Source organism: Papio anubis, chromosome 4 (genome assembly GCF_008728515.1).
Source record: "Papio anubis isolate 15944 chromosome 4, Panubis1.0, whole genome shotgun sequence".
NCBI lineage: Eukaryota > Metazoa > Chordata > Mammalia > Primates > Cercopithecidae > Papio > Papio anubis.
In genome coordinates, this window is record NC_044979.1 from 166,635,293 (window position 1) to 166,652,661 (window position 17,369).

The window sequence follows — 17,369 nt, forward strand, 5'->3', positions numbered from 1 at the left end:
TGGAACAACGAGATAGCAGAGCTATAAAACATAGCAGCCGGCCGGGCGCGGTGGCTCAAGCCTGTAATCCCAGCACTTTGGGAGGCCGAGATGGGCGGATCACGAGGTCAGGAGATCAAGACCATCCTGGCTAACACGGTGAAACCCCGTCTCTACTAAAAATACAAGGGCGTGGTGGCGGGCGCCTGTAGTCCCAGCTACTCGGGAGGCTGAGGCAGGAGAATGGCGGGAACCCGGGAGGCGGAGCTTGCAGTGAGCCGAGATCGCGCCACAGCACTCCAGCCTGGGCGACAGAGCGAGACTCCGTCTCATAAAAAAGAAAAAAAGAAAAAAAAACAAAGCAGCCCAGATCCCTGAGTCACTGTAGGAGAGCTCCGAGGAGAACTGACTCACTGAGTAAGACTTAGACAAGAGTCATAAATAACTTTATTGGATTAAGCCTGAGATTTGAGGGTGTACTTGTTATTGCAGTATAGTCTGTATTATCCTAATACCAAAACATTATTCCAAATCATAAACACAAATATTTCTTGATCTGAAGTCAACTGGGATTCAACTGTTTCAAATTACCTACAACACAAATTAGACATTATAGAGGAACTAGCAAAAACTTACTTCTTTATTATAAATATTTATCATCTATAGTCAACTAATAATAGATAAGAAAATAGCCAATAAATCAGAGGAATTTACAAAATGCACAGAGATTTTGTTTTGTTTTGTTTTACTACTTACAAGCACCTTCCAGATAGTAGTCACCCAAAGTTTAATTTGAAAAATACTTTTTGGGCTGGGCGTGGTGGCTCATGCCTGTAATCCCAGCACTTTGGGAGGCTGAGGTGGGCGGATCATGAGGTCAGGAGATAAAGACCATCCTGGCTAACACGGTGAAACCCCATCTCTACTAAAAATACAAAAAATTAGCCGGGCGTGGTGGCAGGCGCCTGTAGTCCCAGCTACTTGGGAGGCTGAGGCAGGAGAATGGCGCGAACCCAGAAGGCAGAGCTTGCAGTGAGCCGAGATAGCGCCACTGCACTCCAGCCTGAGCAACAGATCGAGACTCTGTCTCAAAATTTAAAAAAAAAAATAGTAATTGTGGCTGGGTACAGTGGCTCACACCTGTAATCCCAGCACTTTGAGAGGCTGAGGCAGGTGAATTGCTTGAGCTCAGAGGTTCAAGACGAGTCTAGGCAACATGGTGAAACCCTGTCTCTACCAAAAATACAAAAACTAGGCGGGCATGGTGGTGCATGCTCCACAGCTACTCGGGAGGCTGAGGCATGGGAATCACTTGAGCCCAGGAAGCGGAGGTTGCAGTGAGCCGAGATCATGCTGTTACACTCCAGCCTGGGTGACAGAGTAAGACCTGTCTCAAAAAATAAAATAAAAATAAAAAATAAAAAAATACTAATTTTAAGGAACACTGAAAAATTATTCCTAGCAAATGTTCTGAACCTTATCAGACCCCGGCTTATTTTGCCACATAGGATTAGTGCTAATTAGGCTCCAGCACAAACAGGTGTTTTTAAAAGCCTCCAGTCCTGGCGTCGTGGGAGGTAGAGAATGTCATCTCTCTCTGGGTCATCCGAATGGTTCTTAAAGGCTTCCTTTCACGTAAGACGTGAGCTTGGCATTCTATTTAGCTAGTGAGTTGGGGATGAATGTACATTTTTCCACTAAGCCTTGAAAGTTTAATCCATTCTGTGCAAGATAAATCTAGCAGGCATTTGGGGAAAGTTGAATTTACTGAGAGGTTCATATGTGGTATATTATTTCTGTCAAATAGAAGATACTAGCTGCCAATGGGGTTATAAAAGCAACTGCCTGGTCAAGATTTGTGCTGATCACTATGTTTATCACCCTCATGAGTAACTCCTAGTTCTCAAGTCATTGTTTATCCACATACATTTTTCAGACATATTCATTAGCATGAGGAATGTTTGATATCAACAGCAATTTTGTTAAATCTCCAATCTGCTATCCCAAACACATCAGGCAACACTATTGAAATGCTGAAGGCTTCATATAAAATCATGAATACTGTTGCCTAACTAAAATATCCTTGAGAAACACAAAGGATATTATTAACTGTGTATCTTTACTTATCCAAACCATTTTAATAGAGTAGATAAATTAATTAAAGGAATGGCAAACACCATTTTTGTTAATAGATTTGCATCTTTCCTATCAGCATAACAAATTTTCTCACGATATTCCAAAGAATAATTTAGCCTATTATGTAATTTTCAAAAATCATCTAGAACAATTTTTAGGCATCAAAATTCCCTTTGAAGTTTTGTCGATATTGAGCTAGACTTGTTTTCTCTGTTAATCATACACATCTCCCACTCATATCACCCACAGCACACTCAGTAAATATACTCCATGTCCATTGAGCAAAATGCACTTCCTATTTAAGCTAAAGAGAGAAACCCATAGGTGAGCAAGTTTCCTAATTCATGTTTTTTACTTGATTTTCTTTGTGGTTACTGTTTAACTTTCTTTAGGTCTTATTCTTTCAGATGTGATTAGATTTATGACTAACGATACTAATACCATGTGTATATCCTGAAGTTGAGGCTTAGACACATTAGGAGAAACTTTCCTAATCTTCTCCTAAATTTTGGAATAGAAACTCACCACCCCCTTCTCAGACCTCCCGTCCCCACCTATGCCTCTATTATGGGCTGCTATATTTTGAGTTTCTTGACATCAAAAGTGATAGATCATTCATCTGAAATTTCCATATGTGCAGCCAGCATGTAATACAAAGTAGGTCCTCAAAAAATTTTGAACCATCTGAATTATCTGCTCTTAGAAGGCACTTTTCAAATCATGGAATATTATTAATTTTTAGACTATTTTATATCAAAATATAACAAACATGCTGAAAAACACACACAGCATAAATTTAATGACTTAGAAAGAACCTCCATGTAACCACTGCCAGATCAAAACATGGAACATTGCCTGCACCTCAGAAGCCCCCCTCGAGTCTTCCCGTGAATACTGTCTTCCCAAAGGTAATGACTATCCTGACTTCTAACCCTGTAATCTCATTTTTCTTGTCTAAAAACTTAAATAAATGGGCTCATACTGTATTTATTCTATTATGCCTGGGTTCTTTCACTCCACATTATGATTGTGAGGTTCAGCCAGGATGTCGCCTATAGCTCTAGTTTGGCCATTGTCATTGTTGTGTAATATTCCATTGTAAAAATATACTGCAATTTATTTTTCCATTATAACATTGATAGACATTAGGTTGTTTATGGTGAAGTCCAAATGTGCACATTTTCTAGTTATGTGGCAAATATCTGTAGCTTGCCTTGAAAGCAAATAATTTTTCATACATGTTTCTTAACAAAATGCAAGGCATTCTGCCTGACCCTGTAAGGTTGTACATATGGAGTGCTACTGTTGAGCTTTTTTGTCAGCTGCTGGGACAAAAATAAATTCCACCTAGGGTGAGAGATGTTTGACCAGAATTTGTGAGTATGTTTGTGTGTAAGAGGAAATGGGGTGAGAAGAGGGTGGAGAGCTGTAAAAGAACACCATTATCCCCAAACCATTGGACATATTAAAAATGATTTTATATTATAACACCGATGAGCAAGTTTCTTAATCCACAAATATTCTTGACTGCCTTATACGTGCCAGGTATTGTCATGACCACAGAATATACAATGGTGAATGCACACACACAGCCCCTGGAAGCTTGGGTCTGGTTCTGTGAAATGAATCAATAGAAATGAAACGAAGTGTGATATACCAGCCACAGAAAGACAAATACTACCCAATTCCACTTTACATGAGGCATCCAAAAGAGTCAACTTCGTAGAATCCAAGAGTAGAATGACAGTTACCAGGAGCTAGGGGAAGGGGGAAATAGGGAGTTATTGACAAAAAGGCATGAAGTTTCAGTCAGACAAGGTGAACGGACTCTAGAGATCAGCTATACAGTATGGTACCTGTAGTCAGCAATAATGTATGGTCAACTCAAAAAGTTGTTAGGAGGGTAGATGTCATGTTAAGTGTTCTTACCAAAATAAAATAGAAAAAAATTTTCAACCAAGTTTGCTCTACTATTAAAATTAGTTTATTGAAATAGAAGAGTTGGTGCCATGTTGATATATTAATAAGGGAAGAGAGGGATTCACAGCTTGAAAGGTGAGATTCTAGGTCATTCTACAGGAAGGGTTCCCCTTGCTGCTGCCACTGTTTCTGTTGTGTTTGTTGCCAGAATTGAGTCTTCACTTTGAAGAGTTCACAAGGCACCCTTTGCTGCTTTGTCTGGTTTATCAAGAAAGTGGCTGTGCAGTTGACAGAGGGGGTAAAAAGACCTGAAAGGAGAATTAAGTCAGGATGATACACAGATTCTAGTGATCCAAAGAATGAGTTCACTCTTCAGTAGAAGCTAGATAATCCATATCATCCATAGTATAATGGTTGGCAGCAGCTGAATCCATAGCCTCCATAGCCACAGCCATAGCCCAGCCTGCAGAAGCTGCCACAACCACAGCCAAAGCCATAGACCCAGCCACCAAAGCCTCCAGAACCACAGCCCAGGCCTCCATAATAGCTGCTGTAGTAGCTCATGGTTCAGCAACTGTAGATATATTTGGAGGTCAAGGGCAAGTTTCCTGAGTACAACTATCACCAGCTTCCCTGGGACTTTTGTACATCCTCAGTGATGGGTAGGGTAGACTTCTCATGGCGTAGATTCAATTGCATGAAGAAAATCTCATTCACCTTAAAACTGTAGAACAATTCCTGACACTAAGTAACTATGTTTGCATTTGATTTCTGTGCAGTTTGGATTCCACAGGATGGTTATGCTGTCTTCAAAGCCCTCCTGCTTTGACCATCATAGTTAAAGCTCTATAATCAGACATAAGAGCAGCAATCAGCTTCAATTTTGTCACCTAAAATTGTTCTTTCATTACAGCCCCTTCCCAGTGTCTGATTCTTAATGTATTCCTTTCCCAAATATTTAATGCCCAACTAATGCATCCCAGGCGCTATGCTCAGAGCTAGGGATACAGCTGTAAATAAGAACTGCCCTTCCCAATCCCATGAGTTTTACCCCTTCATCTTTGTTATTTAAGTTATTGAAGTAATAGAAGAGGTACATTTACTGTATAAATCCAACAAAATGTGGCCAACAGCACAATAGGATCACATTTATCTTTTTAAGAGAAATAAAAAAACCCAAATGGCAAAATTTTGTTTCCTTACACATTACTACCCTTTTACTCAATGTTGTTTATGAAACTTTTGATGGCTCTTAGCTCTTACTGCAAGATTCTTTTCCATTATTCAATGTTTATATAGGAAATGCCACTGGAGGCAAGAGCTGTGGGTGTGATTTTTGCAAAGTAATACCCTATTCTTCATCTTTGTAATCTTCTTCTTTTTAAAAAATAAACTTTTAAGGCCAGGCGCGGTGGCTTATGCTTGTAATCCCAGCATTTTGGGAGCCCAAGGCGGGCAGATCACCTGAGGTTGGGAGTTCGAGACGAGCCTGACCAACAGGGAGAAACCTCATCTCTACTAAAAACACAAAATTAGCCAAGTGTGGTGGCGCATGACTGTAATCCCAGCTACTCGGGAGGCTGAGGCAGGAAACCAGGAGGCAGAGGTTGCAGTGAGCTGAGATCGCACCACTGCACTCCAGCCTGGGCAACAAGAGTGAAACTCCATCTAAAAAACTAAAAATAAAAAATAAGAATAATAATCTTCTAAAGAGATTAACATCTGAGTATTGGCTCTATGCATCTGACTCCACAGCCACAGGTGGGCAGGCAGCCTTCTCTGCCTTACTGAATTTCTAACACGATCAGGAAAGAGGTTTTAAAAAGTTGTTTTCCAAATTCTGGGATTCCGTCTTCTGTTCTCTAAGGAAACCTTAATTAAACTATAATTTACAGAAATACGTAAAATTAAACATACTTAAATATGACATTTTCTTTTTGAAGAATGAAGCCCACTGAAGTGTTCATGATGAGGGTCAGAATCATTACTACTTAACCATTGGTATCAAAACCAATTTCAAACACATAAGCAGTAGAATTATTCTATGTACTATTAATAATCACTTCAGGTAGAATAATATAATATTGGAACTGGTGTAACCTCTTATTTTACAGATGATGAAACAGCATTGGAGAAGACTGGTCAGATCACCCAGTGAGTGACAAAACCCAGACTAGAACCTAAATCATTCACTTTCACCTCTTTCTTTTCATCATCATATTTTATAGATGTTGAACAACAAAGGCAAAAGCAAGAAATATTGTATTATCACAACAGAAAAATGAAAACTTTTCTTTGCTTTCTGGGCTGGTGAGCTTTCTCATTTTGATTTTTGATCTATATGCTGATTGGTCTGTTCCTTTCCTTTGGGCCAGAACTCAAAGGACTAAAATTAGCAAGTGAAAACTGAATGTCACACCCACTTATTCTCGATGTGATTACAATCGAAATGCTTGTTGCACTGATTGTTCAAGAGATGTAAAACTGAGAGGGGAGAACAAAGATAGGTTCAAAAGTTTTGAAGTGGAAAGTTGAAGCCCAACTCCTTCTTGTCTTAGAGTTAAAAGTATATGTATTCACCAAGAGATAAATATTAAAGCAAAACAACATGTAAAATAGGACTCTTAGTTTTAGCTGAGGACCTGTATCATCAGTGACAACAGCTCTCACATTACAAAGAAAGGTGGTAGTCTACCTAAGAAGGACTTGCAAAGGGAGCTGTAGAAACCTAGATCTGCGGTCTGCAACTAATTGAAACCCCCTTTGCAATAATTTTAACTGAAAAAATTATAACAGTGAAAGAGATCTGAGAAAATTATAACAGTGAAAGAGATCTGATCTAACCGACTCCTTCTTGCTTTTAACCTCTAAGCTGTCCTTGTTCATTCCTGGGTGTAGGCCAGACTAACTTTGGGAGGAATTTATAGTTTAACTTCAAAACAACAATGATAACAGCCCTTTCCTGAGATAAAGCCCCTTCTTGCATGAGGACCAGTCTGCCTTTGTAGGACTAACAAATGAACTATAAGATTAGAGGCCAGGTGCAGTGGCTCACCTGAGGTCAGGAGTTTGAGACCAGCCTGACCTATATGGTGAAACCCCATCTCTACTAAAAATATAAAAATTAGCCAGGTGTGGTGGTGGGCGCCTGTAGTCCCAGCTACTCGGGAGGCTGAGGCAGGAGAATTGCTTGAACCCAGGAGGTGGAAGTTGCAGTGAGCCAAGATTATACCACTGCACTCCAGCCTGGGCGACAGAGCGAGACTCCATCTCAAAAAAAAAAAAAAGATTGGGAAGTGTGGCTTCAGAGTCATGCAGCCAGAGGCTCCAGCTGCAAGATTCTCAACCTCCCCGAGTTGCTCCTGGGGATAACATCAGTGTCGTGAAACCTAAGATCAGCACTTGAAATATTTGGCAGACTCTGCCTTCTGATGCACCAAGGGGTGCCACCCAGACCAGTAACCTGGCTCAACGAGTTCTGCAATCCCACCCAGAAACAGAAGATAACAAGAAAACCCACTTCAACCCACTGATTTCATCCTGACCCAGCCACTCAGTACCCCCCACTTCCCGATCCCCTACCCACCAAATTATCCTTTAAAACCCTGATCCTCAAATTTTCAGGGAGACTGATTTGAGTAATAATAAAACTCCAGTCTCCTGTACAGCTGGCTCTGTGAGAATTAAATTCTCTATTGCAATTCCCCCATCTTGATAAATTGACTCTGTCTAGGCAGCGGGCAAGAACCCATTGGCCAGTTACACTAAGCTCCTATCTCCAATCATGAAATACGCTGGAGAGGCCAAGCATTAGGAAGGGGAAGAGATTTCTTTGGAAATGGTTTTCAAGAACCTGGGCATTTTCTAGCCAACTTCCATGGGAAGTGTACTGTATCCCTTGAATATGGAAGACACAGCCAACTGCTGTCTGACTCAGGGCTGGGAAAGTGACTACAGGTGAGAGACAGGGCTGACCAGTCCATCGCAATGAGCCAGGGCTGAGTTTCAGAGTAACCTTGCCCCCTATCTGTGACTGTTCAAAGATACATGGTTCCTGGCTGCCAGATAGGAATCTGGGGTGGGAATGCCACTGAGCTGATTTAAAAGGGATCCTGGTCAAGAGGGTGAAGCAACCTCAGCCAAAGCAATTTGGATGGTCCCATGAGATGCAGAAAGTGAGGGAGGATGTGAGCAGTCCACTAGAGGGATTGTTATACCAGAGCACTGATGAGAGGCCCATGAGTGCAAGAGTCAGCTCCAAAAGATGCACAATTCGGAGAACCCTCTGGTCAGATTGTCAGAGGCATGCATCTCTCCCCCAATCCCTGTTTTAACCCCAGAAGAGTCAGAGCAGCCTAGAGGTGAGACCGATGCTTAAGAGAGAGGTCCACCCTGCCTCTCTCACCACTGCTGGTTTATAGGTTTACAGAGGAAAGTTGAAGCCCAACTCTTTCTTGCACAAGAGTTGTTAAAAGTAATATATTGGCCGGGCGCGGTGGCTCACACCTGTAATCCCAGCACTTTGGGAGGCTGAGGTGGGCAGATCATGAGGTCAGGAGGTCAAGACCATCCTGGCTAACATGGTGAAACTCTGTCTCTACTAAAAATACAAAAAATTAGCCAGGTGTGGTGGTGGGCACCTGTAGTCCCAGCTACTCGGGAGGCTGAGGCAGGAGAATGGCGTGAACCTGGGAGGTGGAGCTTGCAGTGAGCTGAGATCACTCCACTGCACTCCAGCCTGGGCGACAGAGCAAAACTCTGTCTCAAAATATATATATATATATTTAGCAGCACTAGTGTAGTTCTGGTAATAGGCATAAATTATACCTGAGAAAGTACTGATCTGATATTCGTGGTAAAATCATTCCCCCAAACTGAGTTGACTTACAGAGCTAGCGAGATATATGTGTGTGTGTACACACACAAATATATACATACTTACATATTCTTGCAGAGCTAACAATATATACACATGTACACACATGTATATACACACACATATACACACATATGTATATACACACATATATGTATATATACGCACATGTACATATATACATACACACATATATGTACACACATACACATATATACATGTCTTTATAGTCAGTGATGTAAGGAGGCTATTTTTAAACGTATATAAGCAGAAATTTTGTGTTTATGTAAAAACACTGATATACAGTATAAAAACACTGATATACTGATATACACTTTTATTGTTTCTCTCCATTTATGGGCCATACTAAGTTTTAGGATATAAAAGCATAGCCGAAATCCTGGATGCTATGTGACCCCAAGGTAACACTCTCGAGCTGCTTCTGCCAGAGAGCTGACTCGTGGCATCGCATGTAAGGAGCCCTGATGGTCTACCAAGGGGAGTGTGTCTTCAGCCTGGACACCGAGGAGAAAGTGCTTCCTCCCACTCAAGGGAATCCAAACACCTCTCCTACTGCCACAGCAAGCAGAACCTCCATCACATCAGAGAAACAAATGCAGCTGGAAAAAGAAGACCACAGAGTCAGAGCACTCAGGCCGGCGAGGCCCAGAGCTGCAGTCTCAGGCCAAAATTCTTTAAGGAGGCAGCCAGCTTTTGGCAGGCAGTACAGAAAAAATAAATATATCCTTAGAAATCAACTGATAAAGATTGAGTGGTTGAGAGAAAAACTGCTTTAAAGACAGAAAAATAAGCTATCAGAAATGAGGAAAAGAGATCCAATGCAAGAATCAGACAGGGTACAAAGAAGAGATTGGAAGATAATTTTTTTTTCTGAGAAAAAATGGAGATAATCATGATTAAAAATAATCATTGCCTTTACAAAGACCCACTCTTACTTACCCTGTGGAAACCGGGATTTGTAGCTCCTTTATCGTTGTTTAGCTGGCATACTAGTCCTAGGATACCAAGCCGATGTGCTTTCATTCTTGGCAATATCTGCAACCACATGAAAGCACTGGGGTTCTCTGGGAAACCGATTTGGGAAAGGAGTTGTGAGTATGGGATGTTTAGTAAGGAGAGCCCTAGGATCCGCCCTAAGGAAGGGAGCCTGGGCTGACCTCTCAGGTCCTCTGCAGCTAGACTGGCCCTCGCAGTGCTGTGCCAGATGGCCAGGCCTTTATATTCCTATACTGATCAGTCATCAAATGTGGGAAGAAGTGTGAGCTTGGGTGAGCAGCTCAGCAGCTGAGCCAATCCTGGAAGGGGCTCACAGCTGCAGGTTGTGTACTCACCATGCTCCCAGTGCCTGGGGAACAAGTCAGTTCTTGGAGGGGATCTGGCAGCACATCCCGGTGTTGAGCACATGCTACCCCAGGCTCCTGCTGCAGATGCTGCCCGGGCCTCGCCTGTATGGTTAGACCCTCAATGCCAGCAGTCCTCCTGTTACGGTTTGGCTCTGTGTCCCCACCCAAATCTCATGTCGAATTGTAATCCCCACGTGTTGGATGAAGTGCCTGGTGGGAGGTGACTGAATCATGGGGGTGAACTTCCCCCTTGCTGCTCTCGTGACAGTGAGTGAGTTCTTATGAGATCTGGTGGTATAAAAGTGTGTAGCACCTCCCCCTTCACTCTCTGTCTTGCCACCATGTGAAGAAGGTGCTTGCTTCCCCTTCACCTTTCTGCCGTGATTGTAAGTTTCCTGAGGCCTCCCAGTCATGCTTCCTGTACAGCCTGCAGAACTGTGAGTCAATTAAACGTCTTTTCTTCCTAAATTACCCAGTCTCTAGTAGTTCTTTTTCTGTTTTTTGGGGGTTTTTTTTGTTTTTTAAGATGGAGTCTCACTCTGTCACCCAGGTTGGAGTGCAGTGGCGCAATCTCGGCTCATTGCAACCTCCTCCTCCTGGGTTCAAGCAATTCTCCTGCCTCAGCCTCCAGAGTAGCTGGGACTACAGGCATGCACCACCACGCCTGGCTAATTTTTATATATATTTTTTAGTAGCGTGGGGTTTCACCATATTGGCCAGGCTGGTCTCAAACTCCTGACCTCATGATCTGCCTGCCTCGGCCTCCCAAAGTGCTAGGATTACAGGCATGACCTGGTAGTTCTTTATAGCAGTTAGAGAATGGACTAATACACCTCCCACAGATGTAATCCACATCGCTGTGCCTGCCGGCTTTTGGCTGAACCACTAAAGGCAGCTTTGCTCATAAGTGAGAACATTTGGAAGTGCCAGGGAATGAATATCTCCCTCCCTCCCACCAGCAGCCTTTAATCACTGACTCTTGGGAGTTAATAAAGACCCAGCTACCTAACCCCTCCGTGGGCTAGTTCTGATGTATGTTTCCCGCTATTCCTCCAGTTTCCATGGGAGATTAAGTGCCAGTCACCCACTGCAGGAACTGTCTTAGCAGCCCACCCTTTGCTGTCCATCTTCCCCTCCATTTCTCACTTTCCCACTCCCCTACGTCTGTTCCCTCCCCCTCCCAAATAAACTACTTGCACTCAAATCTTTATCCAAGGATCTACCTCTGGGAGAAGCCAAACTAAACAGCTCCCATATCATACATATATATATATGCCTGGTAGACACAGATCATAGAGTTTCTCTCATTAACAAAAAAACCAATATGTAGAGATTAATGCCAACAGGAAGAAGAAGGATATAGTAAAATGAAATCCTTTCCAAGAAGAAAAAGAACAAACACAACCTACTATTTTAGTCCGTTCAGGCTGCTATTTTTTAAAACCATAAAATGGATGGCTTATATCAATAGAAATCTATTTCTCACAGTTCTGGAGTCTGGGAAGTCTAAGATCAAGGTGCCAGTAGATTTGGTGTCTGGTGAGGGTCTGCTCCCTCGTTCGTAGATGGCACCTTCTCCCTGTGTTCTCTCAAGGTGGAAGAGGCAAGCTCGCTCTCTGGGTTCCCTTTTATGAGGACACTAATGCCATTCATGCAGGCTATGTCCTCACTACCTAATCACCTTCCCAAAGCCCCACCTCCTAACATCGTCATCTCAGGGGTTAGAATTCCAACATAGGAATTTGGACTGTAGCATTTGGACTGTAGCACCCACTCTGTATAATGCACTGGAGTATAAAACAAAGGGGGGGAGGAAGAAATTGTAGACACAAGTCCTCACCTTCCCCTTCTCAAGATAGAAGTCTGTAGTGTGAAGGGCAACTAGAAACATCCAGGCAGGTGCTGTTAGAGAAATACAATTAACAACAGCACATCTCCAACCCAGAAAACTTCCCACGAAGGAACAAGAGGAAGAAAACAATTTCGTTATTGAATAAACATTGAACCAGAATGTGGTGCACATCACAGGCGACCCACTAAGAAATTGTGAAGACAGAAAGAAGTCTCACCTTTTTATACAGCCAAGCAGATACAGCCCGTTACATACATGTTCTCAAAATAAACAACACCTACGCCTCCACAAGAGGACTTGGCAGCACGATTTGTCACACATAGCTCATCCTAGATTCACTGAGTAATTGCAGTGACCATCTGTGTTTCCCAATTGGCTTTATTCAAAGGAAAAATAAACTTCTTATATCCTGATGATAGAAGGTAGTTTGGGATCAAGACACCTACCAAAGTGACAGAGAATTTACAATGACAAGTTTTCTAAAGTAAATTATCTAAGAAAAAGGAGGTATCTTCCCTTATTTTCAACAGAGACAATGACACTTCCTCTTCTTCTTCTCCTTCTTTTTTTTTTTTTTTTTTTTTTTTTGAGATGGAGTCTGGCTCTTGTCATCCAGGCCGGAGTGCAATAGCACAATCTCAGCTTACTGCAATCTCCACCTCCCGGGTTCGGGCAATTCTATTGCCTCAGCCTCCTGAGTAGCTGGGATTACAGGCGCCTGCCACCACGCCCAGCTAATGTTTTGTATTTTTAGTAGAGACAGGGTTTCACCATGTTGGCCAGGCTGGTCCCGAACTCCTGACCTCAGGTGATCCACCCGCCTCAGCCTCCCAAAGTGCTGGGATTACAGGCCCAGCCTCTTATTTTTGTTTGTATTTGCCCTTACAGTACCTAGAAACCCCTACACTTGAGAGGTTTTCGTGGAAGACAATTTAGATGATGCTCCAGTGAACAAGGTGGAGAATTAAGGAGACAAGAGAAGGGACAAGGGATCCGATCAAACTTTCCCATGTTGTCTGTTATAGAACTTTAGGTTTTCTTGTAAGATGGGGAGTCATTAGAGAGTTTTGCCCAGAGGAATGATATGATTTGGCTTACATGTTAGAGTCACTCATTATTCATAAGTATTTATTAGCAACTCTATTCCTGGGATTATTCTTGGTACTAAAGAAGGTACACAAGAAACAGAGCTTTGTTGTAAGGTTTTTTACTCTCCTGATGGGGAAATAACAGGGAAAAGCAGCCACTAGTAACACAGGTCATACAGGCAGCTGTCAGCGTACAGAAAAGGCAAGAAGAAAAGAATACAGAGAAAATGGAAGACTAAGGACTGAAACAGTCACAGAACGCATCAAGGGGAAGACAGAATTTGAGCTGGGCATGAAAGGGTGGTAGTAGTTGGAAGACAGAGAGGAAAATAGTATAACTTAAGGGTCAGGAATGACTCTAAATATACCGAATTGGATTTGGACAGGTTGGGAAAAACTAACAAGATTGCAGAAGTCTGATGCTGCAAGCGGCCAAGGGTTACTGATAAGGAAGGACAATGAACAGATCATCATGTAACTGGCTAGTAGAAATGTTCCCGTTCTCTGCTCTAATATCTTCAACTGGAGCCAAACAGAGTGGCCATATATTTGCATAATGGCCTCCTCCTTGTTACTTTTTACCAATTAGCTGGGTTTAACAAGAAGCAATTATGACAATTACTTTTAATTACTTCTGCTATTCCCTCCTCACCCTATTCTTCCTTTCCTACCCCTTAGATTAAAAGCTCACCCTCAATGGTGTGTAAAACTTTAAATAACTTAGAAGCTTTGAACAAAATGCCAGTTTACTGGAGGGTGAGGAAGGGTTCTTCAAGACTGATGAGAACCAAAATTATGATGGTTACTTTTATTTGGCAAACTGACTGGGTCATGGAGTGCTTGATATTCAAGAATATCAAGCAAAATTCAAGGTTAAGTATTTCTCCCGGTGTTTCTGCAAAAGTGTTTTGGATGGATTAACATTTAAACCAATGGACTAAGTGAAGCAATTGCCTTCCCTAGTGTCAGTGGGCCTCATCCAATCAGCTGAAGGTCTAAATAGAGCTAAAAAGCCAACTATTGCCCAAGTAGGAGGGAATCTCTTCTGCCTGACTGCCTTTTGACTGACATGAGATTTTTTCCTGCCTTCAGACTCACACTGATGCACAGGCTCTTCCTGAGTCTTTAGTCTGCCAGGCTTTGGACTGGTACCACAACACAGACTCTCCTGGTTCTCAGGCCTTCAGATTCAGACTGGAGTCAAACCATCAGCTCTCCTGGGTCTCCAGCCTACCAACCCACCCTGCAGATATTAAGACTGCTCAGCCTCCATGATTGCATGAACCGATTTCTTGTAATAAATCTCTTTCTACATATACACATCTTGTTGGTTCTGTTTCTCTAGAAAACACTAATACAGAAATACATCTGAAAATTTCCCTCCTCTTGCTTTTGGGATGTGTGTTGCCAAGGGGTTGAGAACAGTGGAAGCAGGAGAAGGCTGGAAAGGTATCATAATACTGCGACTTCTAAAAGCACTTGTGGGCGTCCCTCAGGCCCACAGCAGGGCATTACCCACTCTCATAGGGTAATAAATATTGGGGCGGGTCACAAAACATGAGCTTCTTTTAAGTAGTGGCCTATTCACCTTGGGACCTAAGGGGCTGCCACTGAAAAAGAAACAGTCTGTACAGTAACAGTTGAGTACAGATTGGAAGACACCTGGCCATGGCACAGCCCTCAGGGAGAAGTGAGAGACACAGCTGAATTCAGCCCTTGGACACATGCCTAAAGACATTTCCTTATAATAGTCACAAACATAAATACAATTTCTAGTGAATGCTTACTCAGTAACAGACGCTGTGCTATGGGCCTTGGGTCCACTGTTTCATGTAATCTTTGCAACGACTCTAGAGGTAAAAATTACTGTCCTTACTTTTCAGATGGGAAAACAGAGGTCTAATGAAGTGTATTAGTCAGGGTTTTCCAGAGAAACAGGAAAAGAGAATGTGTGTGTATATGTGTGTGTGTGTGTGTGTGTATACATATATTTATAAACCTCTCTCTGTCTCACATATATATATATATATGTCTCACATATATATCTCATATATATATATGAGACAGAGAGAAGTTTATAATGGAAATTGTCTCATGCAACTTTGGAAGCCAAGAAGCCCCGTCATACGCCACTGCAAGTTGGGGAAGCAAGAAAGCCAGTGGTATAGTTCAATCCAAGTCCTCTGGCCTGAGAGCCAGAGGAGCCAATGGTATACCAGGCTAAGTCCAAAGCTACAAGAACCAGGAGCTCTGATATCCTTGGTTCTTGAGACACAATAAGGTGTATGTTCCAACTCAAATAGAGGGAGCAAATTTGCCCTTCCTCTGCCTCTTCATTCTATTTAGAGACTCAAAGTATTGGGTGATGTCTGCCCACATTGGTGGGCGATTCTTTAACTCAGCAGATTGATTCAAATGTTAACTTCTTCTTGAAACCCCTCACAGACAACACAAAAATAATATTTTCTCAGTTATCTGGGCATCCTTTAGCCCAGACAAGTTGACACATGAAATTAGCCATCCCACGAAGTTAAGAGAAGTTAGAGCTGAAGAGACTGAGGGTCCAAGACTCTAAAAATGTGTTGTAGGGACTGAATGAATTGTTCTCAGAAATGTGTGTAGCCAAGTGTCTGGCATGTGATTAGCCTTCAATAAATGAATTTTTTTATGTTCACATTGTCATCATTATCATCACTATTATTATATTCTTCCTTCACTATACTTTATCAAATACTAATACATTTCTCTGGCTCTAATAAGGCTAAAATGCTAAAGGCATCACTCTGTATATGCCCTTTAAATTCAAAGCTACATGAAAGTGTATTTGTTGGCCAGGCCCGGTGGCTCACACCTGTAATCCCAGCACTTTGGGATGCCGAGGAGGGCAGATCATAATGTCAGGAGTTCAAGAGCAGCCTGACCAATATGATGAAACCCCATCTCTACGAAAAATATTTTTAAAAAATTAGCTGGGTGTGATGGCACATTCCTGTAGTCCCAGCTACTCAGGAGGCTGAGGCAGGAGAATCGCTTGAACCCGGGAGGCAGAGGTTGCAGTGAGCCGGGATCAATCCACTGCACTCCAGCCTGGGCAACATAGCGAGACTCCATCTAAAAAAAAAAAAGGATATTTGGGCACACTAGAGAAACACTAGGAATGTGCACACACGGAGAGAAGACCACATGAGTTCACAGCAAGGAGGTGGTCCAGCTACAAGCCAAGGAGAGAGGCCTCAGAACAAAACAATCCCACGGGCCTTGATTTTGGAGTTCCAGCCTCCTGAACTGTGAGAAAATAAATTTCTGTTGTTTAAGCCACCCAGTCTGTGGTATTTTGTTATCGCAGCCTGAACAGACTAATACAAACATTAACAGAGTAGTATTATTACATCATGGATAACTTCAATAGACAATGGTAAGTTGGACAGAGCAGACCTCCATCCAGGGAAATACTGTGGGGGATGGGGGTAAAGGACACAGACTTTGCAATCATATCCCAAAGCCTCCACTTGCTCCCTTGGGCATGTTACTTAACCTGCGAATCCATATCCTCTTCTGCGAAATGACACTCATGGAAGGATCACAGGAGATAAGGTTCATAAAAGCATTTTTCATAGTTCTTAAAGGCCACTGCTTAACATATGTCAATGCCCTGCCCTCATCTTCCTGTCCAACTCAGTTACATAGGAGTAGTAAGGCCTCGGTTCTAAGGTAATTGGAAAATGCCAAATAGACGAGTAAAAGTTACTGAGTGAAATAAATGCATATAAGCCTGAGTGTGTGCACAAATGCATGGGCGAGGTGCCTAACATGGGGCAGGTGTGGCTGTTCTCTGAGCCTACTGTGTAAGCTTGGGATCCATTCTAATGAGTGGTTTTGTGCTATAATTGTAGTTGGATAGTCTGACTAACACCAGAGGCCACAGGTGACCCTGGTGGAACATTTGGAAGAAAAAGCCAGAATTTGATGGAGTATGTTCACCAGTTTCCAAATGCCAAATAGAACTAAAATCAGATTACTGGCCAAGTAAAGAAGAATCCACATGAATTATTAAGAGCATGGGTCATTTTGAGGCTCCTTGGAATTAACATGTCTCTGAGATATTCATGTTCTTCTGTAAAGATCTCCCGTAAATGATTATTTTAGTGTGACCT

General features: G+C 42.4%; 1 protein-coding gene and 1 long non-coding RNA gene across 2 annotated transcripts; both read right to left on the minus strand.

The window, feature by feature from the left end:
- Positions 1-1,419: 1,419 nt before the first annotated feature.
- LOC103882634 lies at positions 1,420-12,674 on the minus strand. Its single transcript, XR_644532.4, has 3 exons — positions 11,685-12,674; positions 9,872-9,996; positions 1,420-4,343 (listed from the first exon to the last, which is right to left on the minus strand). It is a non-coding gene; the product is annotated as an uncharacterized LOC103882634 (long non-coding RNA).
- Positions 4,340-5,493, minus strand: LOC116274601 (keratin-associated protein 19-8). Its single transcript, XM_031665708.1, has one exon. It carries the CDS (start codon positions 4,597-4,599, stop codon positions 4,432-4,434), a length of 168 nt encoding a protein of 55 aa, XP_031521568.1. The 5' UTR covers positions 4,600-5,493; the 3' UTR covers positions 4,340-4,431.
- Positions 12,675-17,369: the final 4,695 nt, after the last annotated feature.